At 34.7% G+C, this 18,714-nt stretch overlaps 1 protein-coding gene across 11 annotated transcripts in view; it reads left to right on the forward strand.

Annotated features, from left to right (window-relative positions):
- TRRAP (transformation/transcription domain associated protein) overlaps nucleotides 1–18,714 on the forward strand; it is a 92,069-nt gene that overhangs the window by 12,165 nt on the left and 61,190 nt on the right. For 7 of the 11 annotated variants that reach the window (XM_068698824.1, XM_068698822.1, XM_068698829.1 and 4 more), the window contains exons 15-32: nucleotides 632–866; nucleotides 2,199–2,526; nucleotides 2,644–2,741; nucleotides 3,405–3,599; nucleotides 4,150–4,341; nucleotides 6,083–6,248; nucleotides 7,548–7,804; nucleotides 8,678–8,878; nucleotides 9,479–9,657; nucleotides 10,768–10,967; nucleotides 11,682–11,899; nucleotides 12,041–12,238; nucleotides 12,768–13,028; nucleotides 13,971–14,132; nucleotides 15,378–15,474; nucleotides 15,913–16,034; nucleotides 17,281–17,451; nucleotides 18,646–18,714. In XM_068698824.1, the coding sequence (XP_068554925.1) occupies nucleotides 632–866; nucleotides 2,199–2,526; nucleotides 2,644–2,741; nucleotides 3,405–3,599; nucleotides 4,150–4,341; nucleotides 6,083–6,248; nucleotides 7,548–7,804; nucleotides 8,678–8,878; nucleotides 9,479–9,657; nucleotides 10,768–10,967; nucleotides 11,682–11,899; nucleotides 12,041–12,238; nucleotides 12,768–13,028; nucleotides 13,971–14,132; nucleotides 15,378–15,474; nucleotides 15,913–16,034; nucleotides 17,281–17,451; nucleotides 18,646–18,714 (3,349 nt within the window). The remainder of the gene's footprint in view (nucleotides 1–631; nucleotides 867–2,198; nucleotides 2,527–2,643; nucleotides 2,742–3,404; nucleotides 3,600–4,149; nucleotides 4,342–6,082; nucleotides 6,249–7,547; nucleotides 7,805–8,677; nucleotides 8,879–9,478; nucleotides 9,658–10,767; nucleotides 10,968–11,681; nucleotides 11,900–12,040; nucleotides 12,239–12,767; nucleotides 13,029–13,970; nucleotides 14,133–15,377; nucleotides 15,475–15,912; nucleotides 16,035–17,280; nucleotides 17,452–18,645) is intronic. The other 4 variants (XM_068698828.1, XM_068698831.1, XM_068698833.1 and 1 more) reach the window with 1 other exon arrangement.

The following is an 18,714-nucleotide window of genomic DNA, read 5'->3' on the forward strand; positions in this document are numbered from 1 at the left end:
ATTGGAGGGGGAAAAAAAAAAGAAAAACAAGGAGAAGTACTTTCTATGTCTTCAACGGTCTACTAGCTTTTAGGTGCTTTTGCTTACCAAACTCAGGTATGTGTACCAGAAGACTTATTTCCTTCTGCTTCAGAACCAACTGTACCTTACTGAAGACGTAGTAGGTCTGGGAGTGTTCTGTCTATTAAATGTTTAAACTTAGTATTTGAAAATAAATTATTTTCAGAGTTTATCAGTTTTCATAACTACTTTTGAAATCATGAGTCATCAAGGATTATTTGAAAGAGCTTGCCAGCTCTACTTCGTATGTGGTTTAAAGCATCCTAATTTGTTCTCATCTGTATGTAGATGAAAATGTGTGCTGAGGATGTTCGACATTGGTTGAATAAAGATGAGAGGAGTAATTCTAACGTTGGTGTTGTGAAATGGATTAATGCATCTTTGGTAGAGTTATACAGTGATTTTCTTGTGTATTTGAAAAAGCTATGTGAACTGTGTTTGCATATAAAATAGAAAGGTTTAGTTTAGAATCCTGAAAATAGCTTCAGGCAGTAATTATTAGTTAAGTCCAATTAGCAACAATTATAATTGTCCTCAAAGTGTTTTCTTCATTTCTTGTTTTTATTGATAGACCTCTTGCATACAGTACACTGGCAGACCTGGTGCATCATGTCCGACAGCATTTACCACTCAACGATCTCTCCCTTGCTGTCCAGTTGTTTGCCAAGAACATTGACGACGAGTCCTTGCCTAGCAGTATTCAGACAATGTCTTGCAAGCTTCTGCTAAATTTGGTAGACTGTATCCGGTCTAAAAGTGAACAGGAAAATGGAAATGGTAGAGACATACTTATGAGAATGCTGGAGGTATTGATTTGTTTCATATTTTTGATAATAAGTTGAATATGCTATTATTTTACATTGTAAATTGCACTTTCCGTCTCATTCAGAAAGGAGAATATATAGAAACAGTCTGCATCCTGTTTCATTTTCTGTAATTCAAAGAAGGGCTTTTTGAAATTCTGTGCAACTGGGATAATGCCTTTATGTACAGTAGAGATGCTTTGCCAACTCAGCTTATTTATTGAGTGACTTGGTTCAAAGTGGGAATCTAAATGCCTATGCTGATAGGAATTTCTTATTTTTTTTATGCTGTATTTGTAATCTCCTCTTTTTCCCTGCTTAAATTTATTATTTAGGGATTATATTTATTATGCCTTATGATTTGTATTTGGATAGTTTGTTTTTTCTCTTCTGGATAGTGAAATCCTGAAAGACAACTATCTCACCGGTTCTTGGCATAGACCAATCCGTAAGATGTGAAAACCCCATGTTTACAAGACATGATGATGTTTTTAAGGATTCTCTTCTATATGGAGGAGTGTTTTTTTTTTTTTTTTTTAATTTTAAAAATCATAGAATCATCAGATGTGCTCTAAAAGCTCTCAACCATGGTGTAGTACAAGTGAAACCACCTGCTTGATGTAGCCAAGTAGTGCGTCCCCTCCATCTTTGACGCTTCTGTGTTACAGACTGTCATCCTTCTAAATACACTAAGGAGGTCATTTTAGTAATCTCCAGATTATTTGATTTCATCCTTGAACTACTAAACATTGCCCCAGCACAGCTTATTTTATTTTATTTGAAAGGTACAGAAAACTTTGAACTGATACCTGTGCAACCTGAGCCTTGTTTAGTACCAGCCAAGAGGCAAAATGTTGGGGACATTTTCTGCTGGGGACATGTTCTGCTGGATTGATTATTGCTTTTTAAAATTGATGTGCTACATGCACTGTCAGTTTATATTTTAGTTTTAGGCATCTTACTAACTGACAGATTCTAGCTTTTTATGCTTAGTACTCAATAGACTGAAATTGTAAGTCTTTTAAAAATAAACTGAAGTTGCTTTTCATTTTAAATTAAATATAACTGTAGAGAGATCAGCTTTTAGTTTTCAGCAAATATTTTTATCATTTGAACTTGTTTAAAGGAAACATACTTTTTTGATATGTTTAAAAATGTTTGCATTTGTTTGAATGATTCCAGAAATACAGTTGTAAATTTTACTGGTTTACATTGACGTGAAGTATTAGTATTATTAAATTTAGGACAATCTGTGAAGAAGAAACTTACTACTTTCTTTTTTCCTCCCCCTCTCCTGTCTGCTCTTCTATTGGCCTTTCCTCCTTGTGCTCCTAGGTTTTTGTTCTGAAATTTCACACTATAGCACGATACCAGCTTTCTGTAATTTTTAAAAAATGCAAGCCACAGTCTGAACTTGGGGCTGCTGAAGCCGCACTGCCTGGAGTACCAACAGCAGCAAACGCAGCACCTGTTCCTGTTCCGTCTCCTGCCCCGGCCACTCCAGTGGCCCCTGCACCAGTGCCTGTGTTTGAAAAACAAGGGGAGAAAGAAAAAGAAGACAAACAGACATTTCAGGTCACAGACTGCCGAAGCTTAGTAAAAACCTTGGTCTGCGGTGTCAAGACAATCACATGGGGCATAACATCATGCAAAGCTCCTGGTGGTAAAGCTTCATACTATTTAATTACACTTATCTTTTGCAATTTCATGATTAAAAGTTTAGCATTAAAGCACATTATATTTTAATAAGTAACTACTCTTGTATTTTGTCTTCTTTCAGAAGCACAATTCATTCCCAATAAGCAATTGCAACCTAAGGAGACTCAAATTTATATAAAACTAGTAAAATATGCAATGCAAGCTTTAGATATTTATCAGGTATGTAACCTTACCACATGGCACTTTCATTTTATACAATTTCTCTGTGTTATACTTTTAACAGGGATTTCATTGTCAGCTAAAATACAAATTTTGTGTGTAGTATATTTCATGAAGCCTTTAATTTCAGGACTACATTTAGTGGGAAATCTTACAAGTTTCAAAGTACTTATCACTTGCAAGATTTTTTTTTATTTTATTTTTTTTTAGTAGTTATCATTGGCCTACCAACATAAAGGCAAACAGACTGTAAGAATCTTGATCTTTTATGTGGTGGATTAAATCTATTGGTGTTCAAATGAATTTTTTTAGTTTAGTTGTCAATTAAAATATTCACTTTGCATATGTCTATCTTTAGACATTATACAAAGCACTGCTGAAATGTAAATGTATATGACTTCGAATTAAGTAATTTTACAAATACACTGATATCTCCTGCTGTTGTCTTTTTCCACTCCTGACTCCATGATTTTAAGGTCTATGCTGAACACACTCCATTTTATTATTCTTATGGTCAATGTTGGCTTTTGTGATTTTAATTGTATAAGGTGTGCATGTGAGTCTTGCATAACGTCAGTTTTAATTGCAAGATACTTCAAAAATAGTGGGGAAAACGTTGCTCCAATTCTGTAACCAATACACGTATTTTCTAAATTGCCATAGGTTCAAATAGCAGGAAATGGACAGACATATGTTCGAGTAGCCAACTGTCAGACAGTCAGAATGAAAGAGGAAAAGGAAGTTCTGGAGCATTTTGCTGGTGTCTTCACAATGATGAACCCTTTAACTTTTAAAGAAATCTTTCAAACTACTGTTCCGTATATGGTGGAGAGAATCTCAAAAAACTATGCTCTTCAGGTATTTTGTTTGTTTGTTTTCCCACCCATTGGTAATAACCAGCCTGTAGAAAATAGCTTATTCCTTAAAGTACGTAAGGCTGAAGATGAATTATTAAATAATAATGCTGAAATTAGTATGCTGGTTTTGATTTGAAACAGTGTATACAAATGCTTTGTAAAGATGGATTTTCAAAAATTTCTAAAGGGATGCAGTACAAATATGAGCACTTCACATAAGCAGGGAGGATATGAGTGGACTTTTATTCGTGAAAGGTATTGAACATCTTGAAATTCCTGTTTTGTTTGAAAGGTTGTTGTGTTAATGTTCTGTTCTGCTATTTTACAGAACACAGTTCCAATTGTATACATCTAAAATATAAACTTTAACTTGGATATTTAAATTATGTACAGTTATTTTCCATTGAGAATAACCTGAATTGCTTGCACAGTAGTGAAGATAGGGGAAAAAAGCTGGTCTTTTTTTTTTTTGTTTTAAATTGGTAGTGTTTCAATTTCCTGTGTTCTTACGGTTACGGCGACATTAATTCCTTTGTGGTTCCCTTTTACAGATTGTTGCCAATTCCTTCTTGGCAAATCCTACTACCTCTGCACTCTTCGCAACGATTTTGGTAGAGTATCTTCTGGATCGACTGCCAGAAATGGGCTCTAATGTGGAACTCTCCAATCTGTATCTCAAGCTGTTCAAGTTAGTCTTTGGCTCAGTTTCACTGTTTGCAGCTGAAAATGAACAAATGCTTAAGGTAAAGGTCATCTGGAGTAAAAAAAAAATAAAAATAAAAATAAATAAATAAATAAAAAGTTTTGACTCTTAATGCATTTTCAGGTGTTTGAAGAAACTTTGTTTTGTTCTCTCTTTCATGTGATACTCTTTCCATGTTCGAACCCCTGTTAGCACTACTGTTCAAACACCAAGTAACATTGTTGCCCTACTTATAAGAGTTTATGTGAACGTTTGAAACTAAAGTGATGTGCTAATTCTGAGTCTAAATAACCGAATCATGCTTGTGGTCACAAATCTTTGTAACTTAACAGTCAAGATAGGTGTTTTTTTGTTTTTTTTTTTTTGTTGTTCTTCCATATTAACTTAAGGCTTTTGATTAGACTGGCATCTCTTTTTTGTCTGTTGGTTAATCTTGTTAATTTTATGTTATGTTCAGTGATGACATGTACCTCGAGTTAAAAATATATTTTTGTCGTGTTTAAAAGTTTGCATCGAGGAATTCTATTTTTCTATTAATGTGTTTGTTTACTCAAAAAATCTATTTTTTATGTTGAAAATGGATCATCTCTTTCGTTGAGCTTAGAAACACTATTCTGAGCTTGAAGCAAGAGAGTGCTTTTTTGTACAAGTGACAGCTGCTTGTATACAGAAAAACTTCACAATAGTATTAGAACACTGCTCCTTCCCACAACGTGACCCTCCGTTTCTTTTCTCCCTACCTTTAAATAAACACAATGTCTGATACTGATAACTATATATTTTCTTTTCTTAATGATTTGCCATAGCAGGATTAGTTCAGTAGTTGTTTTCTGTGTAGAACACAGTAGATACAATGATTTTCCCTGTTTCTTTGAATGATGAAAGTAATGTGAAGCAATAATCATAACTAATATGATGCAGTATTCTTATAATCTTAGTTAAATTCTTCTCTTTGGCCTTAGAATTGAGGTCATTTGGATTTTATAAGCTGGAGATCCAATTTAAAGGATGTGATTTACTACCTTCACAGTTTCATGCTTGTTACATTTTTGTTTCATCAGGATTGATGATATGGGCCTTGGCTAGACAATTTAATTGAATGATGAAGGCTGTTTGCAGCATTTGCATAGCAATGTAGAATACTTCTAGATCTTAATAAAAATCCAGAATTGTGTCACTGTTTCTACCTGATATGGGAGAATCCTTGTGTTTAGCAACTGATTTTAATGATTCCTGCCTGCAAACTGTTAATGTCCACTGCTCTAAAAGGCCACTGAGTCTTAATTTTTGGTTCTGTAACTGTTTTTTCCTTGTGAAGTTAGTCTTTAAAGTAAACTTTTAACATTCACAACATTTAAGAATTAATGATGAAGTTAGATCTGGAGTAAACTAATATTGTGAAATGTCTTCTGTTGTTGTTCTGACATTTATGCTACAATCCTTATGTTCTCTGGAGCAAATCTGTTGCATTACATCAGATTTGTAGAAGGTTTTTTGTTTTAATACAATTAGTGCTTAGAGTAGCAAATAGACTTGGTTGTTCGGCTAATGTGAAAGCAGCATTTAATTAACAAAAGAATACTATTGTTTCTTGGTGCTGTTCAAATAACAGATTTACTTTTTAACAATTCCTTGAGTGGTTATAAAGTTAGGGTGTTATCACATTACTTGGAATAACTAAAGGTTTTTGATCTGAAAATCTTGTCTCATGCTAAACTCTTACACTGCAATGATGATAAAATTGATGATTTATTAATCTTAAAACTTTGTTTTTTTTATAGCCACATTTACACAAGATTGTGAACAGCTCTATGGAACTTGCACAGACTGCCAAAGAGCCCTATAACTATTTCCTGCTGCTCAGAGCACTGTTCAGATCTATTGGAGGAGGCAGTCACGATCTGTTATATCAAGAATTCTTGCCGCTGTTACCAAACTTACTGCAAGGTAGAGCAATACCTTTATTTCCCTGCCCAGTTTCTGATCTTTTTATGTGAATACTAGTAATAAAGTTATATTATGTAATTAAAAAACAAACATCAAAACCACAAAGCCCTAACTCCGATAAGTAGCTGCTGACTTTGAGCTTAGCACTTGATTAAATATCTTGGATTTACTCTCAGCTGCTTCAGGCTCCATAGTTCTGGCTGCTTCACAACTTCTGCTGCTTGTTTTCTGCTTTCTCTTTTGGGACTACTGGGTGTTTGTTTATTTCATGTTTTGCAATGGGTAATTTTATTAGCATGAAGAGTGAGGTGTAAGGATAGTAGCAGAAGTGAGGTTGCTGGGCCATCACCAATATTAAGGGAGGAATGTTACAGACAAGCTCTGGCTCTCCTGGAGTTGAGGATGTGTGTACATCTGCTGGTGCATGTTAAATATAAATGCGAGTAGTGTCAGTTTCCAAAAAGAAATGGAAATATGAATCAGTTTGATTAAATTAGCATATATGCTTACAAGGGCTATCATCCAGAGATATTGGAGGTGACCTAGGAAGGATGCAGAACTACTTAAACCTAAGGGCAACCTAAATGAGAGCAATTTCAGGAGAGTGAAATTCTTGGGTTTACTTTGCGTATGTCTGTCTTCTGTCATCTGAAGTTACACAAAGCACTTTTGAAATGTAAATGCACATGATTTAGAATCAAGAAACTTGCAGGGGCAATTTTTATTGTAGCTATCAAATATGTATGTTATGTATAACTCATTGTGTAAAATGCGTGTCAGTGTAAAGCTGCTAGCTGTGTTTGTGGAATATATGAAATCTTCCTGCTCTGTTTGTGTAGTAAGTTGGGGAATGTGTTTAGTGTGTATGGGACAGTGAATGACCCATACACCTTTCATGTTCATTTTCAAGAATCCAGATATTTTTAAAACAATTTTCTCCATGTGAATTTTTTAAATAGATACAAAATTAAGGTTTGGGTCAACAATCTTTTTTCTTTTTTATTTTCGTGTACTGTATTCAAAAGCTACTGTATTTTAACATGTATTTAATATTAAATTTCAGTGTATGCATAGATATTCTTTCTGTATATGCATGTACCTACAAAAACATTCAATGCATAAAATGCGTAGATGGAAGTTGTAATTATGAATATATTTTCTAAATACATTCTTTAGAGATACGGACTTCACATAATTTTAAATGCCAGGTTATTCTAAGTATAGGAAATAGAAGTTTTTGAGCAATGAACTATGGACTGTTATTTCCTATTGAATGTGTAATTTATCAATGATTTTCAGGACTTAATATGTTGCAAAGTGGTCTTCATAAACAACACATGAAGGACTTGTTTGTAGAGCTCTGCCTCACGGTGCCAGTTCGTCTGAGCTCATTGCTCCCTTACCTGCCAATGTTGATGGATCCCTTGGTGTCGGCTCTCAACGGATCTCAAACCCTGGTTAGCCAGGGCTTAAGAACTCTTGAATTGTGTGTGGACAACTTGCAGCCAGACTTTCTGTATGACCATATTCAACCAGTTCGAGCTGAGCTTATGCAGGTAAATGTGTTGTATCCTGTTAAACCACAAGAGGTCGTTGATTCACTAAATATTAGAATTTTATGTGAAATTTTGCTTATAAAAACTTGAAAAAACTGTTGTGAGAACCATGCCTGTCTGATTTGAGTTTAAAACACCATTTGGTGTTATGCTGCTAAACTCAAAATTCTGAAAAATTTAAAAGCGAATTAATCTTTCCTTCTATACCCCCTGTTAAGAGGTTAAAATTAAGAATTGGGACTCAGTAGGAAGAACATTGCTATGTTTAAGATTAAATAGTACAGAAAGTGTTTAAAAATTGATAACTTATTGAAAACGACAGTCAAAACTAATTGCTTTCAGCATATCATGATTGACAACTAACTACAATCTTACATATCCAGTGAAGATGGCATGGCTGAAATTTGGAACAATGTTTTAAATGTGGCTGTTTCCTCTAATAGTGCTAGCATATAGTCTGCGTTGCCTTTTTTTTTCTTTTTAGATGTTGAAACTAGCTCTTTGAGGTTATTTAACTTGGCCCATTGTGGTGTTTTTTTAGTGTTCTGTTTTTAATTAAATTAATGACGTTGTCCATCTAATATTAACCATAAATACAAAATTACATTTCAGTATTGCAAAGATTTTGTATCTGATTATATTAGCCTAATCCAGAATTGTGTTTAGGACTATCTATTTACAGTTTAACTGTTGTGAACTTACTGCTTTTATTCCATATAGATATTTTTTTTTTCCTGGAGGTTATGTTATATAGATAGTACCTAGATAAAAGAATAAATGTTTTGCTTGGTTCTTATTTTTTATTTTTATACATTATAAGTTGAAAAATTGTGAAGTGAGGCTGTTCTGACCATGTCATATTTAAAAATACAGGCCTTGTGGCGTACACTGCGCAATCCTGCAGACAGCATTTCTCATGTGGCTTATCGCGTACTTGGTAAATTTGGTGGAAGTAACAGGAAAATGTTAAAGGAATCACAGAAACTACAATATGTGGTCACAGAAATTCAAGGACCCAGCATTACAATAGAATTTTCAGACTGTAAAGCATCTATTCAGCTCCCTATGGAAAAGGTAAGGACTTTTTTGAGAACTAAGGGCATAATCTATGCTAAGAAGTTACCTTGTTCAGTTTTCCTTCGTTACAGACTTTTTGAAAGTTTGTTTGCTTATAAAGTAAAAAAAAAAAAAATACTTGATCAAATGTGTGCTATGTCTGCCTTCAATTCCAGATTTGAATTAATAAATATTCAACATTATAGAAATTGCATACTTAAAAGTAGTTTTTAGGACCTCACACACACCTGAATATGTTTTGATATCCCTTGAGTTAGACAGAGATTTCTAATTCATTTATTCTGTAATGAAGAAACAGAATATAAACCCACTTCCTTGTATTTGCTTTTTGTTTTGTTGGTTTATTTTTATTTTTGTTTTATTTTTTGAGTTGTCAGACTTTGCAGGTAAAAATGCAAAAAGTTGTTTCAGGAGTTGTTAATCATCATTCCACTGATGTCAGGCATTCTTTGTATTTCTTAATTTGGGCAGTCTAAATTGTAAGTGCTTTTTAAGTGATTATGTATTAAAAATACTGTTCCCTTGATTAATCACTTTATAATAAATATTAAGAAATAGTGTTTTATTACTATCTTTTTTCTTCTTTCTTGATTGTAGGCAATTGAAACTGCTCTGGACTGCTTGAAGAGTGCTAACACAGAGCCGTATTATCGCAGGCAAGCCTGGGAAGTAATCAAGTGTTTCTTAGTAGCTATGATGAGCTTGGATGATAATAAGCATGCATTGTATCAACTTCTGGCACATCCCAAGTATGACAATTCTTTAAACGTAAATGTGTATGTAAAATTTATAGTGTCTTTAGAGTAACCTATTTAGAGAGAATGGTTAGTCTAAACAATGTATTCTGCATGATGTTTTTACCTTGTGGTTTATCCTGCTTCCTTTTAAATTTATGCAGGACTTTTCATATCTTCCTCTTGGTTTTGTCTGCATGTTATTTAATGCAAATAACATCTGTTAATGTTCCAAATTTTAATTTTCTTCCCCTACTCACAGTCCAATGCACAATCTTTAGATATGACAAGACAGTTTCTTATAAATTTAATTGTAGTTTAATATATTTAAGAAATTGGAGTGTTCTGATGTTTAATAGTGTTTCAAAAAAAAGATTGTGATGTTTTGTATGTGCTTCTAACTTTTTACCAAAGGGAAAGAGATGCAAAATTTAGTTTCCATTTAGTGACCAGTCTGTAGCATAGTCACATACACACAGCTGATGTTTATGGATGGATAGGTTTTGATGTATGATTTTGTTTGTCTTAGGGCAGTTAAGGATTTTTTTTTTTATTTTTTACATCTTTCAAAATTTGAGTCATCAATACTAAAGTTCATTCCTTTTAGACAACTTTCACATCTTTGCCTACAAAGTATGTGCTGACTTTGAGTTGCAGTATAGTAAGTGTTGCTAAAGAGCATAGTTGCTATTATAATTGGGACTTGTTAGACTTGACATAAATATAGTTTTGCAATGAATAGGTTCTGTTGGGGCAGTGATTTGATAAGTAATCTTCCAGTCTTGAAAGATTAAAATCAAATGTCATTTTAAAAAAGGGAAAATGTCAAAATATTGAAAATGACATTCTGTAATTGAGTTGCAGTGTGAAGCCTGTATACCTATTATTTGGAATATATGTGGCTTCTTCTGAACCACTGGCTTTAAATGTTCATGAAGAAATTGAGCTATCCATCATGTTTGAGACCAGTGGTTGACAAAATTAATACCAACTGAGTGAACCGGTCTAGCTCTATCAAAGTGATGAGAAAATGGGAGGTGGAAAAGGAGTTTGATATCAAGAGCAAACTGTAAATCAAGTACTTGATGTTCATGGTTGAGCTGCCAATACTGCCAAGTTTAGGATTATAATGAACTTAATTTTGTCTTTCAGCTTTACTGAGAAGTCCATACCCAGTGTAATTATTTCGCATCGGTACAAAGCTCAGGATACTCCAGCTCGTAAAACATTTGAGCAGGCTTTGACAGGGGCATTCATGTCAGCAGTCATCAAAGATCTGAGACCAAGTGCTCTGCCTTTTGTAGCCAGCTTGATCCGCCATTATACAATGGTGGCAGTAGCTCAGCAGTGTGGTAAGTGAAGTGGCCTAAAGATCTTGTTGTCATGAGAGGGGTGAAGTTTTTTACTTAACGCTACTAACTATTATAACAAGTATGTCATGATATTCTGGGTAGATGTGTTGGGTTTTGTTCTGTGGCTGAATTATTTTTAACTAATAATAGAGCAGTGAAAATTGTTAAGCAAGTTTTCAAAAACATCACCTAATAATACTCTTAAAATGCTGAAGCAAATAAAACAAATAGGGTTTGGAACAGTGTATATCTCCAGAGCATTTGTGTAACTTAGATGCCATTATTTTTGCAGGTGGTTTTTAATTGGGTTGTTTTTGCTTGCAATTTTGAGGGACTATTAGAGGAACTAAGTAAATGCAAAGCACTGCAGCGTCTTCTACCTATGAAGTAAACTTCTTGTTTGGAGTTGGACTGTAGGACGCGCATTAATATAATCTGAATTTCTTAAGTTTCTTCATTCTAATTAAATCTTCTTAGCAAGCCTCTGCAGTGTGTAATGTAGTGCATAGAAGAAAATATTCAAGTAGATGTAATCTTTTTTTCTTCTAAGAGTGAAGAATGCCTTACAATCCATTTATATGCAAATTGACACATTGCTTACTAGTTTTGCCATCCTCTAGTCAGAAAAGTAGTAAAATTTAATTGAAAGACTATTCATATTTCAATATCCATTGTCTTATCTTTTTCTTCCTCCTCTCCCTATACAAATTACAGGTCCTTTTCTGCTGCAGTGCTATCAGGTTGGAAGCCAGCCTAGCACAGCCATGTTTCATAGCGAAGAAAATGGGTCGAAAGGCATGGATCCCTTGGTGCTTATTGATGCCATAGCAATCTGCATGGCTTATGAGGAGAAGGAGCTCTGCAAAATAGGAGAGGTGGCTCTAGCAGTGATATTTGATGTTGCAAGCATCATCTTGGGGTCAAAGGAAAGGGTAATACTATGCATAATTTTCTTATTTAGAAAAAATGTATGATTAAATGATCTAGTTTCAGACAGCTGAATTTTGTTTCTAAAATTTCAGAAAATACCAGTGAGCTGACAAAACAAACTGAAAGAATTCTTTTTTTTCCAGGCTTGTCAGCTTCCCTTGTTTTCCTACATTGTGGAACGTTTGTGTGCTTGCTGCTACGAACAAGCTTGGTATGCTAAACTAGGAGGCGTGGTGTCAATTAAATTTCTTATGGAACGGCTTCCACTAATTTGGGTCCTCCAGAACCAGCAGACTTTCCTGAAGGCGCTTCTCTTTGTTATGATGGATCTAACTGGAGAGGTGAAGGATGAATGTATTATATCAAGTAATGTGGGGGAAACTAGCTTTTTTTTTTTCTTAATTCACACAAATTGAGCTTTTTCTGATCTTGATTTTACTTAATTTCAAAATGTATCATTTCTGTAATAATTGCATTTGCTCAATTCAGAGTAGAAATATACGAGTCTCATTTAGATTAGTGAAAGATCTCTAGATTTACTGTAACTTGGACTGCATTTAGTTTGAAGGTGTTCATCTTATTAAAAAGCTGTATGTAGTTACAGATACCTAGAGAATTGGCTTCTTGATCTTTTCTCAGTTGTGAATCATATGGTGATGCCACTGCTAAGGTGTTCCAGCTCTTAGATTTCACTCATTGCAACTCACAGCTTTGGGAAGATTGGTGGGAAGATTAGTTGAACATGTGCCCTTTCCAGAGGATTCATCACAGACAAGTGCAGAGTTTGTTGTTGAGTAGTGTGTAGATTTGTTATTTTTGTTCTGTACTTTAAAAAATTATAAAAAATAAAAATAATCCATGATACTTCAGGTTTCCAATGGAGCGGTTGCTATGGCAAAAACCACACTAGAACAGCTTTTGATTAGATGTGCAACTCCTTTAAAAGATGAAGAAAAAACAGAAGAAATCCTAGCAGCACAGGAGAAGTCTTTCCATCATGTGACACATGATCTAGTTCGAGAAGTAACCTCTCCAAACTCTACTGTGAGAAAACAGGCTATGCATTCTTTACAAGTACTTGCACAGGTCACTGGAAAAAGCGTCACTGTGATTATGGAGCCACACAAAGAGGTAAGCAGAAATACTTAATGGAAGTCCAAGCGTGTCTAAAGTTGTTTACCAGTTCGACTTTTCAAAATGCCTTTCTGAGTGCGTTTTCTCACCTTAGCGAATTAAGTTCTTAGTGGCTTGATAGCATATGTTTGTCATTTACTGTGTTTCATTGTTTAAAATACACTGTGGCTGGAGTACTGCCTCATTACTTAGCCAGCATTGATAGTGATTTACTTCCTGAAGTTATGGGTTGTGCATCCTACTACCAATCAGATGGCAGGCCGGATAGATACTTTATTTTGAACCTGTGTTTGCTGTTTTATATCTAAGTATGAGGCATATCCAGAAAGACTATGCAGATCAAAGCTGGCTGAAATCACTTTTTGCTAGCTGATAGCATTTTTTCTCTTGAAAAGCTAGTATAAACATACATAAGCCCTAAAGGCCTCCACAGCATATAAAATTATAGATCTCACTATTGCAATTTGGGAACATACAGAGAAGCCGCCCAGCTGATACCTTATATTGTTAAGGTGTTTATGGAGGAGAGTGAAAAGTTGCTGTAATGGGGGAAAAAAACTTACCTGAATGTCTCTCCTTTCTGATGTTTTAGGAGCCTAAAATACTCATTTCTGGACCTGAATGTTTTAAATGCTTGAGTCTATGAATTTCTTTTTAAAAATGTTTATGAAGTTATGTGAAGTTATAAACAACCATAGATCTGTTCACAGAGGATATGTAATATTTGGAGATTTTTTCCCTGAGTTTTTTCCCTGACTGAATTCAGTTAGATCAGAGAAACATTTTTTCTTCTTGCTTAGTGATTTCTAAAGAGGTATATCTGGAGCCTCAGTAGCAAATGAATAGAAACGTGGTCATACCTAATGTTGTATTAGTGGCTAGGTCTATGGGATCATTTGAATATGGTGTTAATTTGGTAATTGAAATTGCATTGTGTAGGTCCTCCAAGACATGGTTCCTCCTAAAAAGCATTTACTTAGGCATCAACCTGCAAATGCACAGATCGGACTGATGGAGGGGAATACATTTTGCACAACCCTGCAACCTCGGTTGTTTACAATGGATTTAAATGTCGTGGAACACAAGGTTTTCTACACAGAGGTACTTCCTTTTTATGTTCTTGTATTTGAATGTAGCTTCTGAAGTAACGATGGTGTCAGAATTCTTATTGCTGCAAATACATTTTTCTCTACGTATTTTAAACTTTCCCTGGAAATGAAGAATTTGCCTTTTGAAATGTGGACCAATGAAGTTGTCTGCCTTTATGACTAAGCTCTGAGCTAAGTAGAATGGCTAGCTCTGAGCTAAGTAGAATGTTCTAACATGTTCAATCTTCATGTTACATTCCTAGTCCTAATAGCCCCGATTTTAATTTTTAAAGCTTATTTTATGCACAGCATATATATGATACCAATGGTCCTACCACCAAAATATATACATTTTCTGTTAAGGTTTTTGAGTCCCTAACTGCTTGGATAAAATCAGATATAAAAGCGAAACCCTAGTATGTGGATTTAATGTGGAGAAACTGTCTAGTCACTTGGTTTCCTAGCAGTATTGCCCAAATGTAAGTTAAGGGCTTTGATACCAACAGCAATTGCAGTTAGCAAGGCAAGTATGGGATATAGTTGTCCATGCAGAGGACCTTCGTTTTGTTCCTTAAGACAAAGCGTCAAAAAATGTTTATAAAGGTGAGAGTGATGTATTGATTTTGTGAAGATCTCAACTGTAATAATGTTCTTGGATATAGACATAGCTTGGGCATTGTTAACTTGCATTGTTTTCTTTCCAACTTGTTCAGTGCTTTCTAACAGAAACATACATGTGTTTTGAAAATACTGTTCTGCAAAGAGGGTTCTACAGAAAAGAACTGTCCCTCAGGGCAGTGACCCATGACCATATGAATTACTGAAGACATTTTCAGTACATTTCTTTCCTCTTAATCTCCATCTGTTCTCTTACCCCTGTACTCAGTATTTTCAGTATTTTGCTGCCATTCAGGAGGCAAACTTTTCTGTAGACGTTCTTTTACATCCTGTACCATATGTGCAACATGTTTGCAAATAGACCTGCTAGGTTTTGGCAAATTGTAAAAACACTAAGTTTTGCCTGACTTTTCTTTAGTGGCATTATTAGTGGGTTCTCTTGCCTCTGGCTAACCATCAGTTTTCATGGAAACTTACACTCTAATTTCAAGTAGAATTTTTGCCTGTTGGTGAAGTTTGGGGATTGTAATTTGGGTAAACCTGTGTCTTTAAGGAAACAAGGCTCAAAGGATGGCTGATAATACTGTTTCAACCGTCATTCATAATGCTGTGCTAAAATGATTGTTTATTTTTTCCCTAGCTCTTGAATTTATGTGAGGCTGAAGATAATGCCTTAATGAAGCTACCTTGTTACAAAAGTCTTCCATCACTTGTACCTCTTCGCATTGCTGCATTAAGTAAGTGAAAGTTCATAAACAAAATTAGATGTAGATAAGTGTCCTTGTGAGCAAAGGGCAATCTTCTTCCCAAGATCAGCAGAAAACTTGAGAGCTTGAAGACTGATGACTGTTCTCTAGAGGTCACAGTTTAATGGAGAATAATGGGAAGTATCGCTGCTTCCTTAATGAGTAAGATTTAGTTTCTGAAATTAACCCAAAATATTTTTAGACTAATTATGTTATATAGGATTAGGAAAACTAAAACTCTGTTAATAGACTTTCCAGTCTTTTCTTGTTTTATGATGCCTGTTGTTTTTGGCAAAGCATTCTGGGCTTTAGCGGTATGTAATTTAAGATGAAGTAAAAGAAGCTTGAAAAGAATAAATGTAGAATTACTTTTTTTCCTTTCTTTCTGAAATTGAGTTAGCAAAGAGAAATTTACTTTGATATTTGCAGATGCTCTAGCTGCCTGCAATTACTTACCTCAGTCAAGAGAGAAAATTATTGCTGCACTTTTCAAGGCACTTAATTCAACAAATAATGAACTGCAGGAGGCAGGAGAAGCATGCATGAGAAAGGTAAGTGCATTAAAACAATGTTGCTTTCAAGTCTCGTGGTCTCTCTGCTTTACGTCTCGGTTACAGATCTTCTTGGGAAAGTTGGGAAGATGCATCAGCCTTTCTTAGCAGTTTCGCAAATGCGAGTGTCTGGCTTTATTGTAAAAGCTTTTCTTGTGTTTACTCTTTGTTCCCAAAAGAATTGGTAGAGACATGGTTGGTTTTGGAAATGGAAGCAATATGGCAGAGTTAAGCTCTGCATCACACTATTGCAGTTACCTTAAGGGACGGCACCATCTGTGTACTATTTAGGGCCAGAATTAGTAATGGTGCTATGCTGCATCTGTTCTGTGGATGCTAGGCTATAATGTGAGAAAAGCTGGAAAGATGGGGAAAAGGATGTCCTCTCATTATGACATGCAGCATGGTAGATAGACCTAATTCTACTTCAGCAAGATTTTATAAGACTTAATACCTTTCCTTCATGTGTAGAAAATGATGATAAAAACGCTTACAGCCTCTTCATAATGAGGTGTAAACTGGATGGTATGTCACAGGGAATGTCAGTATAGTAATGCTGGTGGTTTACATTTTCTTAGGCTGTTGACTAATTAGAGATCAGGTCTCATCTTTTCATGTTACTTTGGTCATGAAAGGAAAAGTACTGACTAGTTAGGACTTGCTGACAGTACAGTTCAGTTGAGAGGTAAGAGGTGTAGCAACTAAGGGTTGTTCTGACCTGTGCGTTTGGTATGAGATTTTTGAAATCATTTCTACCACCTTTTCCTGTGATAAATCAATGCCCACAGGATGTTTAATTATAACAGGAAATATTCTGTCTGGCTGCTTGCAGCCAGGTTTTCTCTCACCTTTTATGTTTCTCACTTATGCGTGTGGATTTTAACAGACATTTGCTCCATTGCTTTCATCCAGATACACAGCCATTTGTTAATAAAGTAGTGCCTAGGGAGTTTGTCTATAACTGTAAATTTCAGTTATAACTATGGCAATTTTTCATTCCTTGTCTGTAATTAAGACCTCCTGTTTGATTGTTTCATGGAATATCCCGCAGTACATCAAGAATACTAAAGTGTTTTCCATCTTTCCATTGCATATGTTTCTAGTAATAAATATCTTTCAAACTGTTGCATTCTGAAAGTACAAAATTAAAGAAAATAATGAAGTCAGCAGAAATTATTTCAAGTAAGTTGCTTGCACAGAAGTCACTAAGCTCTGTGATGTATTTTAAACCTATACTCTCTTGCAGTTCTTGGAAGGAGCTACAATAGAAGTTGATCAAATTCATACACACATGAGGCCGTTGCTTATGATGCTGGGGGACTATCGAAGCCTGACACTAAACGTTGTGAATCGTCTGACATCTGTCACTAGACTTTTTCCAAACTCTTTTAATGATAAATTCTGTGATCAAATGATGGTAAGCCCACTCAAGTATTGCGGTGTTTTTGTTTTTTCTGATCCTTCAAATTGTCTTTTAACTCGTACTAGTATTTTTTAAGCCAAAGAATAATTCAGTAGTGACTTGATGTATAAATTTCAAGTAAAATGTTTTTGTTTTACAATTAATAGGAAAAATGAGTATCTTCAAACATTTACTTGGTTAAAGTTTGTCTTAATTTCTAAAGAACTGCTAAACCGAAAATTTAAGAGGTGTTCTCGTCTTGTGAAGTTATACCTCATTATATTAAGGTCTGCTTGGTCATACTTCTTTCTAAGTATGGTGCCAGCAGCATAATATACTAAGTAATCCCTTGAATATGCATTTTACTTCCTATCAGGCTAAGTCCATTTTAGTGGAAGGTATTTCCTTTCTTACTTCATTTTCAATTTTTAAAGTGTGTGTATGGAAAGTCTCTATTCTTTTGCCAGGGCTATTTAAATATTTATATGTACATGTATGTAGCAAATAATTGAACAGGTGTAAGCCTATCATCATTGCCTATCTGACTTCAAATTTTTGTGCTTCTTATTGTATGTAGTCTCACAAGCCTTGCTTTCTTGAATGTGGAGAGAATTTGAGGCAACCTTTAGAAGTCAACACACTTGACTTTCAGATTCTAGTTTCAGTTGCTAGTGGTAAAACTATATTGAGAGCTAAAAGGTTTTTTTTAATCATTAAATGTCATATTTGCTTGTTCTATATAAAAACTGAATTGGTACCAACTTCAGCATTTGCTGTTCCTGTAGAGCGCTTTAGATTTAAATTAAAAAATAAAGTTTCTAGGTATATTCTAATAAAAATCTTTAGCAGTCCCCTGTTGCACTCTCCTAGCAGGAGAGTGCCATGGTTTTGATGTGAGAAAGATGCCTATACATTTCACACCCAAAACTCAGTCTTCTAATTGCATATAGATTAATAACAGCTTTTTTTAGGTGATATTCCTACCTTTTCAGTTTGGAAGGAGTTGAAAGTATTTAAAGTTGTTAATTTACTATTTGAAACCATACAGTTTACTTTTCAATCTGAGGGAACAAAAGTAACTAATCATTTTTCCCTTTGTTTCCCTCAAACAATCATTTCTGCCTCTTTCTTTTCTTGAAGTATATGCTGTCACTTGCTAAAATGGAATGGTATAATTAGAAGAATAATATTAATTGTCTTTTTTGATAGCAACACCTGCGTAAATGGATGGAAGTTGTAGTTATTACACACAAAGGTGGACAGAGGAGTGATGGAAAT

This window comes from Anas acuta, chromosome 15 (genome assembly GCF_963932015.1).
Source record: "Anas acuta chromosome 15, bAnaAcu1.1, whole genome shotgun sequence".
Lineage (NCBI taxonomy): Eukaryota > Metazoa > Chordata > Aves > Anseriformes > Anatidae > Anas > Anas acuta.